Source organism: Dermatophagoides farinae, chromosome 5, assembly GCF_024713945.1.
Source record: "Dermatophagoides farinae isolate YC_2012a chromosome 5, ASM2471394v1, whole genome shotgun sequence".
NCBI classification, from domain to species: Eukaryota; Metazoa; Arthropoda; class Arachnida; order Sarcoptiformes; family Pyroglyphidae; genus Dermatophagoides; species Dermatophagoides farinae.
In genome coordinates, this window is record NC_134681.1 from 346082 (window position 1) to 359402 (window position 13321).

The 13321-nt window shown below is 27.7% G+C and overlaps 2 protein-coding genes across 2 annotated transcripts; one reads left to right on the top strand and one right to left on the bottom strand.

The window, feature by feature from the left end:
- The first annotated feature begins 1464 nt into the window (after positions 1-1464).
- LOC124498802 (fatty acyl-CoA reductase 1) lies at positions 1465-4642 on the top strand. The gene is made up of 4 exons (XM_075731010.1): positions 1465-1816; positions 2487-3051; positions 3127-3487; positions 3562-4642. Exons 2-4 carry the CDS (start codon positions 2539-2541, stop codon positions 4248-4250), a joined length of 1563 nt encoding a protein of 520 aa, XP_075587125.1. The 5' UTR covers positions 1465-1816; positions 2487-2538; the 3' UTR covers positions 4251-4642.
- Positions 4643-4977: 335 nt separating this feature from the next.
- Positions 4978-9990, bottom strand: LOC124499130 (carbonic anhydrase-related protein 10). The gene is made up of 5 exons (XM_047063001.2): positions 9169-9990; positions 7421-7912; positions 5349-5635; positions 5186-5270; positions 4978-5104 (listed from the first exon to the last, which is right to left on the bottom strand). The coding sequence occupies exons 1-5, from the start codon at positions 9401-9403 to the stop codon at positions 5082-5084; spliced, it is 1122 nt and encodes a 373-aa protein (XP_046918957.2). The 5' UTR covers positions 9404-9990; the 3' UTR covers positions 4978-5081.
- Between the last annotated feature and the right edge of the window lie 3331 nt (positions 9991-13321).

Below are 13321 nucleotides of genomic sequence, written 5' to 3' on the forward strand. Positions count from 1 at the left end.
TGACATTGGATCAGAAAATTCTAGAATTTAATCCATTACAAGCGTCATTTTGTAAATGGAATCAAATCAATGATTAGTAGTAGAAAATATTATAATCTCAAAATGGAAGTTTTCATAATTGCTTTAATCCATTCTGTTTGGATTTTTTTTCATTTCTTTTCATCTTAGCGCTTGTATATTATGACCTTAGTCCAGACAAATAAGAGAATTTTTAAAATTTAATCCACCAAATCTGTTGTGGTTTTTTTGGTTGTTCTAGTTCATCTTTAAGTGGTGTGTGTGTGAACATGAAAATTATGGAATTGGCCAGAATATTCTTGATCATATGATTAGAACCAATATGATGACATTTAAGTAGTTATTTTGTCCATTTTTATATTTGAAAGCAAGAAAAATAAAATAAAATTAAAACAAAAATATTGAGCAATCATTCAATAACAAATTAATCGATTATTTGACATTCGATCTTTGTAAACAGAAAACAAAAAATTCATTTTCAATAAAATATTTTCCATCATCAACATCATTACATTCAATGCATTTAAACAACAACGTGAAAAAAAACCTGAGCAAGGACGAGTTTTTTTTTTGATTTCATTTTTCACCTTCGTTTCACTCACCATTTTTGGTCTGAATTTTTTTTTCTTTTGTTCAAAAAACAAAAAAAAAAACACCAACAACAATCGATTACCATTATCCAAAAAAAAAAAATATATAAATTGTTAAAAAATGAAAACAAAATGACAAAGAGAGTGGTACGATTTTTTTTTGTTTTTACGAACAACTCAACAACAACAACAACAACAACAACAAAACAGGTAATCCGACAACATTCAATGTCAAGCATTTTGGTTGTTTTATTTTTGGTTTTTGTTGTTGTTGTTGTTGTTGGTGTTGGTGTTTTTTTTAACAATTGATTTTTATCATTATTTATGGATTGTTTTTAGAAAAAAAACTGGAATAGAATTACAACAACAACAACAACAAAAAAAATTATAATTATCAAGGTGTTATAAACAACAACAACAACAACAACAACGACAAAAACGACAACGACAGTAATTACTAATATAATAGGTAAACCAACCGAAAAGAAAACTTTTTTCTTCATTCATTCAAACAACGTACAAACAAACGAATGAATGGAGTAAAAAAAAAGACTATTTCATCAAATTTGAAAAAAAATTAACCATTGGACATTTTTTTTTCTCCGAAAATTGGAATTGAAATATAAAATGTCATTCTCTGGTGACGATATAATGTGACGCTCTATTGGGTTTTTCTCTCCTATCCACTATGGCTTGATTTCTTTCTCTCCCTCTCTCTCTCTCTTTTTTTCCCATCAACAACAATACCTCTAAATTTAGCAATATAAATTCCATCCGGTCGGATAAAGCAAATTTTTGTTTTTATCTGAATATTTTTTTTCTTGGTTTTTCTCATTTTCATTTTTATTTTGTTTTTAATCGCTTTTTAACTTTTTTTTTGTCGTTTGTGTTCGTATGAATTTATTATGTATTAGTCTGAATGCACTTGCAAGTTATCTATTTATTCATTTTTTTTTTGTTTTTTTTTGATGAACTTAAATTCAATATAAAAATTGCTACATCTCACACGCACACATTGTACAGCATAGATAACTGTTGACATCATCATCATCATCATCGTCATCAATTATTCCGATATATAACATATCAATCGTTTATGAATTTCTGTCAATTTGTAAATTATTATTAACTTCACTAGAAATTTTTAGTTCAAAATTCATTTCAAAAGATAAAATAGAAACTAACCCGTTTAGAAATCATCATTAAAGGTCTGTATTGAATAATTTCTTTCTTTCTTTCTTTTTCAATTTTCTTCATTCCATCACCATCATCTTTTTTTTATCATCATTCGTTTGGTTTCATTCATTATTTTTATTATTTAAATAGACTATATATTAGTTATAGTTATTAGTTATTAAAAGATGCAATACAGACAAAAAAACATTGACAACATCAAATTGAGAAAATATCTATGACAAATGTTTGAAAAAAATTTTTTTTGTTTTTGTTTTTTGTTTTTCATTTTTGAACAGCAAAAAATATATATATTTCGTCTATTTCGACGTTTTCAAGTCATGTATTTTTTTTTTGTTTTTATCTAATGGTCAAATCATTCAATTGTTCAAATTAATTTTACCCATGATTCGATGTGTTGATAAATGTGGCTGATATATATTCAATTTATATAAAAACGGCCATCATCGATTTTTTTTTTTGAATATAAGACATTTCATTTCTTTTTAACCGTCATAATGTTAAAATAATGATCACTCATCTTCAGTGATTTGGTTGTTTGAAAATTTTTTTTTCATTTCGTTTAGTTTCGTTTTATTTTGACATTATCATTATCATTATATATATATTGTCTTTGTGGTCATTTTTCATCAAGTGTTTTATATATTGAAATTCATCGTCTAATTAAAATTGTCATTTCTATAGGAAAATTTAATTTATTTGTTCAATTTTAGCAAACAACAACAACGAAATAAAAATGATGCAATCATCATTGATGACAATTGACCAACAACAACAACAACAACAACGACAACAACGGCAACCGACGACGGCGATATCGATTCGAGAATTTTATAATGGAAAATCCATTTTCGTCACTGGTGGCAGTGGTTTTATTGGAAAAGTTTTGATTGAAAAATTATTAAATTCATGTCCAGATATTGAACGTATTTATCTATTAATACGTTCAAGTCGTGATGGTAAATCACCACAACAACGATTGGAAGAAGAAATCATTAAATCTAAAGTGTTTACATTACGTAATAAAACATACGATTTTACGAAACTTGTTGCCATTTGTGGTGATATGACAAAACCTCGTCTTGGTTTATCCGATATAGATTATCAAACACTTACCGATAATGTATCTATTGTATTCCATTCAGCTGCCACTGTACGTTTTCATGGGCCATTGAAAAAATTTGTAAATCAAAATGTTCTTGGCACTGAATCGGTTATGAAATTAAGTCGTGATATGAAGAAATTAAAGGTAAATTTTTTTTTTTGTTAAAATATCATTCATTTTTATAACATATATTTTATTATTTAAATTTAAAAATATTAGATTGTTGTATATGTTTCAACTGCTTATGCAAATTGTAATCTAATTGATGTGGAAGAAAAAGTTTATCCATTAGTTGATGATATTGATTCATTGATCAATAAAATAATTAATGAAGATAGTGATGAAACACCAGGTGTTGGACATCCATCATTAATGGGACGACCTAATTCCTATACGATCAGTAAAGCTATTGCCGAATGTTTGGTTGATGCAAAATATTCTGATTTACCAGTCGTTATCTGTCGTCCATCCATTGTATCACATGCATATCGTGAACCAGCCGAAGGTTGGTGTGATAGCCTTAATGGTGTTGCTGGAGCTCTTTTACTTGGTGGTCTTGGCATTGCTCGAACAATGGAAAGTGAGTATTATTTTTTTTATTGTATTATTTTCATGATTATAATCTATGACTATGTATTCCAATATAAAATATAGTGCGTTGTGATTACATTTCCGACATTATTCCAGTGGATTTTGTTGCCAATTCATTAATTGTAGTTGGCTATCATTCATGTATGTATCCAGAACAAAGATCAAAAGTGGTACATATCACTTCTGGGCATAAAAATCCAATATCATGGGCACAGATTCTTAATTATTCACGAATGGCTGCAGTAAAAACACCATCAGTCAAAATGGTTCGACCTATTGCACAAAATCCAATAAGTGCTGGTACTTTTGTTGGCCGTATGAATCATCGTTTAACAATGTTTTTTTCACACATATTGTTTGCCTATATTTTTGATTTGATATTGTTCATTTGTCGACAGAAACGTGTTATGGTTGATGTAACAAACAAAATGCATCGTGTACTTGAAGTACTTGAACATTTTACCAATCATCAATGGTTTTTTCGTAACGATAATTATAGCAAAATATTTCAATCACTTTCTGATGATGAAAAACAACGTTATCAATCTAATGTCACAGCAATTGATTGGACTAATTATTGTAATGCATTGTGGATGGGATCAAGACGTTATCTGATCAATGAAGATGATTCAACATGTAAAGATGGTATACGACGTCATAAAATATTAAAATTGACTTATGGTCTATTGAATTTTTTCATCTATACAATTATTTTAATCACATTTGGCTATATTATTGCATCGGTTATTTAACACCACCACCACCAATCAATCAATCAATTAACCAATTCTAAAAAAAATTGATCCTTCATTTATATAATCACACATATAATGGTAATTTAAATTTTCGATTCATTCATTTCAACAAAAAAAATATTCACATCGACAAATCAACTATGAGAAAACAAACAAATGAAAAATCGATTCGTTCTTATTTAAAAAAAACATTTTATTTTTATTTTATTTCTGATACATTTGGCAAGATCATATTTTTTTTTTTTTTTTTGATCACGATCTTGATTGTTATCAAATTGATTAGTATTATTATTATTATTAATCCTTTCTAGATGATTTATATTGATTTGGGGATTTATTTTTTTTTTGGCACAAACACAAGTAAAATGAATAAAATAAAGGTCAAAAAATGGGAATATAAATGTGATTATCATTAATAAGATCGATGGTTTCTACAGCTATATTTAGTTACACGGAATGACATTCACCTTTTTTTGTTTGTTTGTTTGTTTGTGTTTTCAAGTGATTCAAGTTCTATGACTTTAATAATAAATCATAATCATATTCATATATATATGCAAAATACATTGACCATTTACTGTGATTTTTTTTTTTTTTTGGTTTGTTTTCAATTTTCTGGTAGTTGAAGTTTGGTTTCTCCGAACAAAAAAAAACGAACAAACTAGTGCCGCCATCCTGTGGCAACGAAATCAAAACTATTTGTTTTATTCATTTTTTTTGTTTTGTTTTGTTTTCCAAAAATGAAATTCAAAATCATTTGTTAAATATACGAATATATTTCTAACTATAATTAAACATTCAAAATCTTTTACAATGATTACCCATCATTCAAGTGATCCGTTTGTTACTTGCTATCGGATTAAATATACAAAAAATAAAATTCAATTTGATGATTAAATCAATAAAAAATGGTCATCATCAAATATACAAACCTTTATAGGCTACCGGTTGATTTACATAGCATAATTGTTTACTATATGCATTATCCGTATTGAAATCAATTTCTTCCAAATCGTACTGAATGGAAATATGAACAAAAAAAAAAATAAATAAATATTTTTTCGATTCTTAGATTCTTGATCATCACTTAAATACCTTGAAACGTAGATCCGATATCAAACGATGATTGATAATATTCGTTGTAACCATACGATTATTTAGCTGTTGAATTGGCCGAAAATTATCCTGATGTCCATCACTTTTCAATGATGTACGTAGCTGATGTAATTGATGACCACTAATATATAATGGTTTATTCAATATGATCCATTGAACCGATTCAAAACAGGCTGGCTGTGTTAATGATCCTTCATAGGTAACAAATTGTTTTGTATCCGATAATAATTCTTTTAAATTTAATCTATTCAATTGTTGAATATCACCTAAAATCATGAACAATAAATATGTTAAATTTATCAAATTCAAAACTGAATTCATTTGATTTAATCAATGTAATAACTATGAACAATTCATTCAAAGTTTGTGAATGAATGAACAAACGGAAAAGATAACAAAAAAAATAATAATAATAAATCCGATTATCAAATCGTAGTATTCAATGGCTATCGTGATTTTTTTTCAGGATCCGAACAAATAAGAGCGAGAGAAAAAAAACAAAATGCAATCAAATTCTTATTCAACCATCATCATAATCATCATTGGTCACTTGTGTAATATAAATATATGTCGAAGGATAATTAAATCATAGTTTGATTCAACAGAATATTGTTGAATTGTTCGAATAATAATAATAATAACAATATATATTTCATGATATTATGTTTACTTAATCAACTACTTGTATTCACCAAGAATATATTTTTTTTTTTTTTTTTGGCTGGCTGGTTGCTCGGCGGTGGATTTTCTCTTTCACTCACTATCTACCACCCAATTTTTTTTCCTGATTTTGGTTTTCATTTTATTGGATCATACACACTTATACACGCATACATACATACACAATTGTTTTTTTTTTCATGATTCTCAAATGAATCTTGGAAATAACATACATAATTTTGACCAGCAAAAAAAAAAAAAAAATCTATACAGCATTTTAGTCGCCATGGAACAATGTCCGAGAAAGAGAAAAAAAAATATGAAATACAAACATACACACTACACATTCATCAATTGGATTGTCTTTTTGTATGTAGGTTTGTGGTTGCGTGTGTGTGTGTGTGTGTGTATAGAATATTCTATATTACAAAATTATTGTTGATCAAAAAAAAAAAATCAAATCAAGTACAACTAAATTCATGTTTTGTATCACAAAGATCCAAGTGAATGAAATCAAATATTTTTTTTTTTGGCTTATCTCAATGACAACACTTTATTATTTAAATGAATATCGATATATAAATAGAATGTTGAACTTGATTATGCTTTTCATAGAAATAATGAAAAAAAAAGAAAAGAAAATCATTGAATACGCATATTGTTTTGGATTTTTGGCATTATTTTTTTGTTCGGTTTCTAATATTTTCCCGATCCAGCTGTTGATGATATCCAATCGATGATCAATTCACATTACACACACACACACACACATACACAAATACACAGATGAAGCATATGGTGTATCTATCAGAAATTATTGAATTGAAAAAAAAGCAAAAATTCTTTTCTTTTCTTTCTTTCTTTTTTTGTTCATATGATATAGATGTATGGATAAATAGATAGATGAACTATTGAAAAAAAACCCCAATGGAAAATTCTTAAATTCACACACACACACACACACACACACACACACATTCATACATTCATTCATTCATTGGTTGATGTTTTCAACAGAATTCATTGAGTATTTGACAGACTATCATTTTTGATAGTCCATGTATGCTATTCATACGAGTAATTTATTAATTAATACGCTTCAATGCATCATATTCATGATGATGATGATAATGAGATAATGAGAAGAATATTCAAACATCTGTTTCATAATCAAAAAAAAAACAGTGATTGTCAATTAATTTTTTTTTCTAGTCACTTCTGATGTCGGTCTTGCACTTTTTGTTTTTCTTTTCACTATTTTCATATATTGAATAAAATAAAATAAAGAGTTAATAACGAAAACTAATCAAGTGATGAAATGATTTTTGTTCAAACTTTTGTTTTATATTGTTGTTATCTGATAAAAAATAAAAAATAAAAATATCACATACCTCTATTGCTTATATTCTTGAATGAATTAATCATAATTTTAAGTTGAGCATTTGTTGACATATTTTTTGTCATTTTAATCATAGTTGCAATGGCAACTAAACCATTTGGTGATCTTTTAGCTTCTGACCAATTTGAATATAATTGTCCATTATAACCATAGAATTGTAATTCACCAGAAAATTGTAATTGATTTATACTATGTTCAGATCCACGATTATTTTCACGACCAAAATGTAATGTTACATTTGATAATGTATATTGATAGCTAAGTGGTCCACCAGTAATTATGATTGGTTTCTTTTGATCAACTTCAATTTCAATACTACGGCCAGTATTTATTAGATTGCCATCAATATAATCACCTTTAATATATAATTCTCTTAAATATTGATCATATATAAGTAATTCAGTATCAATATCAATCGGTGATTGTCGTCGTCCTTTACTACAATGTGACCATTTTGGATTTAAACGGCCCCAAAAATCTGGACCTAATATATAACAGAAATGATAATGAAAAAAAACAAAATCATCATCATGGAATAGAATAAAAAAAAACATTTGCAATGAAATCAAATGGTCAGAAAAAATAGTTAATTTGTTTTTTATTTTTATTTCTCTCTTTCTCGATCCACAAACATACACACACACACTCATTAATATACGAATCAGAAATAGAATATTCCATTTTCATTTTTTTTGTTACAATTTTTTTTACATGCATTTGACATGAATGTCAATCATAATCATCATCATCATCATCATCATCGGTGCTCCACATACACACACACACACGAAAAAACAACAAATTCATTCGTTGAAATACAACCAAAAAAAAAAAACGAAATGAAAATGAAAATATTGTCAAGGGTCAACCTCTTCAGAAACAACAACAACAACATTTTCAATTATCGTCGAAAATAAAAATATTCTACAAGTGTAATTACATCGGGAAAAAAATCGGTTTTGGCTTTTCTGGCTCTCTCTCTCTCTCTCTCTCTCTCTCTTGCTCTCATCTTAAATAGTGTGATGGAAAATGTGAATCAAACCAGTTGACTGAAGAATGTAATTACAAACACACACACACACATAAAAATACCGCCAATATAATCAACTGAAAATGAAATGAAATTGGTTTAATCATCCCTGAAAACAAAACGGTCCAATGTTAATCTTGATTTTCATTTTTGTTTTGGTTTTATCATCATCATCATCATCATTGTAGTTGTCATTTTTATCGTATTCATTTTCTTTTATTTTTATTTTTTGTTCGATTCACAACAAAACAATAAACATTCCTTACCGTAGGAGGAAAAAAAAACTTGATGAAAATTCTTTGAAACTCATCATTATTTGTGATGGAGGGGGGAGGGAAAAAAGACACCGTTATAATAATGACACCTCTTTCGATGTCATTAAAATCGACCATGTGTGTGTGTGTGTGTGTGGATTTTGGATTTCAGCCAGAAAAAAATAATAATAATAATAATAATAATGAAGTTGGGAAAAAAAACTAATTAACACTAGTCGAAAAAGAAAAAATCTCTTCATGGTCATTGCATTTTTTCCATTTAGAATTTTTTTTTTTTTCGTTGTTGTTGTTGTTGTGCTGTTGTTGCAATGAAATAAATTAATGGAAAAAAATTCTTCAATTTTTTTAATGTTCATGAATTTGTTTTTTTTTCGTTCTCCAAATATTACATAAAAATAACCGATATTTTTATACAATGATAATTATGATACATACCTGAGATTCCTTCATATGTCCACCATGAATCCCAATCGGCCATAACCATTATTGTTGATAGTAATGATCGTTGTTGTTGTTGTTGTGGTCGATTAATGTTGATTCCATTATAAACATCATAATAATAATAATCACAATGAAAAGCGATTATTAATAAAATAAATAAATGATCAATAATTATTGATCTCATTGTATTGATAATGATTCGATATGATGATAAATTGATAATCAACATAATTATTATTGTTTGATGGAAATTTGATTTTGAATATCAAATGAAATTTTTTTTTTGAATCCGTAAATAATGAAAATATCAAAAAAAAAATCATTCAATCGTAACGTCAAATCAAATAATTGACCAAACAATTGATCTCGATGATCACGTGGTACACGTATACACACGATGCATATGACAGTTTTATTTTTCTTTTCAAATGCACCTGACAACACTTTAACTCAGAGAGAGAGAGCAAAAAACCTCCTTCTCACAATATATATGCGATTTATAATTGAAACAAACAATTGAATGAGAATTTGAATGGATGAAAAAAAAATCAATCAATAATCAAAACACACACACATACACACAAATACTTGAATCGCAAATACACAAAGAAAAATATATGGTAAAATAATTTGTCAATTGTAGAATAATTTTTTTGTGATTCTGGTCAAAATTGTTTATTTAAACAACAACAACAACAACAACAACAATTCAACGACATTTGATCGAGTGATAAGTATGTGTGTGTGTTAAAGTCAATTTGATTTTTTTTTCTGGACAATTCCATAACCAAGTTGGTTGTTGCCTTAACCATCATTACCAATATCAACATCTTTTTAGGAATTGATTCAGCAACATTTTGAACATTTGTTTTTCAATTATTAGATGCGCAGGATTCTGGCGCGCTCTTTTTTTTTGATTCTGAATTCTGTTTTCCGCGTATGTGTGTGTGGTTTCGTTCGATTTAGCTGTGGCTGTTGTGGCTAGTCTCATTTACAATTGTATTTGATTGGTTCGGTTATTTTTCCTCCTTTTTTTTTGGTTTCTACAATATGAAATAATCATTCAGTTATGGTATACAATTGGGCGTTATCATCATCATGATGGTGGTCGACAACCACCACCAAAAAAAAAAAAAAAAATGAAGAATTTCGTTTCCAGGTTCCAGTTTGACAACAAGAGAAAAAATTTTTTTTCTTGAAAATAAAAAGATTTAATTATCAGATGATAAAAAAAAATTCAGCTACAAAATAACAAATTTGTTTATTCAAACATTCAGATAGAATTCTGAACGAAAAAAAACATCAGGGTCTCGGAGAACCAGGTTAAGTTTATTTGTTTGTGTACGTGTGTGTGTGTGTGTGTGTGTGTGTGTGTGTGTGTGTGTGTGTGTGTGTGTGTGTGACAACATTGACAATAAACACATGTCAATTTTTTTTCTGGCCATATTTGTGTGTGTCATGATTTGAATGCCAAATGAATCTATTGAGAGTGGGGTTTGGAATTTGAATGTTATTTTTTTTTATCCTACTTGATTTTAAAATTTTCACTTTTTTTTCTCACTTTATTCTTCAATGTGTACATATGGTAATCCTAAGAATCCTTTGGAAATCTTGATTGGAATTTTTTTTTCCATGGTGCTAATTAGTAGAACACGATTATAATAAGCTAATAGCTAATTTTTATGAAACAATGAAAAAAAAGTTTCAATATTCAAGTGAATGGGGGGAAAAAAACAGTGAACTTTTTTTTCGTATTCCGTAACGTGATTATCATCATCATCATCATCAGGTTCTAAATATTTTTTTTTTGTTGTTGGGATTGTTGCAACTTTTTTTTTCTGCACACAAAGATCATATTAAATCTTATTGTATTGGAAATGAAATTTATTATATGATCAATGGTTGTTGGTCATTTCTAGCTATCCAACAAAACCATGAAATATAATATTCTTTCATCGTCGTCATCGTTTATATTACATATTGAACAACAACAACAACAAAAAATGCCAAAGGCGAATATAACGAATATAAAATCAGAATTCAATTATAAAACAAATTGAATAACATCAAATACAAATTGTCCATTCACATACAATATATATATATATATATATATATATGTTTTTCATTATCATCACTGAACAACATTCCTAAAGTCATTTGTATGACCAATATTGAATTGGTTAAGTGAATACATGTATATAATTCACTTTCTATTCGACTTTTTTTTCTTCATTGAAATTCCAGTATTCAAGGTTCCAGAAAAAAAAATCGATATAACTAGCTCAATTAGATGAATGATACAATATACTTTCAAAATAATTTGTATTTAATATATTGAAAAAAAAATAAAAAATGTTGATGATAAGCAATAATAATAAAAGCAAAGAATCGATATGATGATGTTGATGATGAAATCTAATATTTTCAATCATCATAATAATCAGAAAACTCATTGCCCAAGTATGTTTTATGTATGAAACATTCACACACACACATACAAAAACTATTGTTTGATGGTTTGAAACATTTTCACAATTGTGAATCATGTGTGTGTGTGCGTTGGAAATATCTACAAATATTGGCAACTTACAATCAAAATCACAAACAATAGGATCAAAAATGGAAAATATGGTCTACTGCAGTCGATTGAAAATTACCCCGGTTACAATCACAATTGTATCAATTCATTTTTATTAGCTTTTTCTATTTTTTTTTGTTGTTGTTGTTGTTGTTGTATTGTAATTATGTTGATGATGATGATTCTATTCAATATAAGAATATTCAACAAATTCAATTGTGTGTCTGTTTTTTTTCATATAAAAAAAATGAGCCATACAAAATGAAATTGAACTTTTTTCGATATTTATATATTTGGAATTAATAATTGATTGTGATCTTTGTTGAATTCGATGAACAACAACAATAATACCGTGAATTGATTTGAATTTTTTTTCTGTTTTGTTTACCGATCACTTTCTTTTTTTTTTTTTGGTTTTTTTTTAATTCCGGAATATATGACATTGGAATTGAAATTAAAAATTTTTCTCTCCTGTTCACTTTACTGTTTATATTCAGGAAAAAAAATTCGAGTTCTTGCAAACGATTAGAATTTTATGCAAATTTAGTTCCTGAAACAAACAAACAAACAAACAAACAAATGACATGCATGCAAAAAACACACACACACACACACGCGTTTTCATTTTTGAAATTCAACAGAATCCATTTTTTTTGGCAAAATTTTGGTCGATAAACTAAATTCTGCATTGATAATTTAGTTTTAAATTAAAGTTTGGTTCAAAGATTCTATATTGAAAAATTTCATAGCCATCAAATCGAATTGATTTCAATCAATGATTACAATGAAAATCTAGCTTCGTTTATATAAATAGTATTTTATTCTCAAATTAGATACAACAAAAAAGAATGCATCATTAATGCATTATCAGCATGAAAATCAGCCAAAAGTATAATTTTCATTCCGGAAACTTTTCCTCTTTCCTGTTTTCATTACATTATTATTGTTTGACTTTTTTGTTTGTTTGTTTGTTTTTATTTCTGATTTGAAAACAAAATTCAGTTTTGAAAAAAAATAACAACAAGAAATCAAAAAGAAAGAAAAAAAAATAAAACTTGAAAAGTATCTTGAAAAAGAAACAAAAAAAAAAAGAATTCAATCCATTTGAATCCACATGATGATGATGATGATGATGAATGCACAATTATTTTCAAGTGTTTTTTTTACTGGATTTTGCATTTCTACCGAACCCAAACACACACACACACATAAGATGATCGAGCATCTGTTTCTAAATATTTCCTTCCTTTTCTTTAGTTTCAGTCACTTTTTTTTTGTTATTTTTTGGTTCAACTGGTTTGAATGTCGTCAGTGTATATTTTTTTTCTGTTCATTATTCTTGAAAAAAAATTTTTTTTTCACAGTGAAACATCCCATTTTTGTTTGAAACACTTGCATACAGCCTTTGGATCATCATTACCATATAGTGGTACTGTGTGTGTGTGTGTGTGTGTGTGTGTGTGTGTGTGTGTGTGTGTGTGTGTGTGTGTGTGTGTGTGTGTGTGTGTGTGTGTGTGTGTGTGTGTGTGTGTGTGTGTGTGTGTGTGTGTGTGTGTGTGTGTGCAA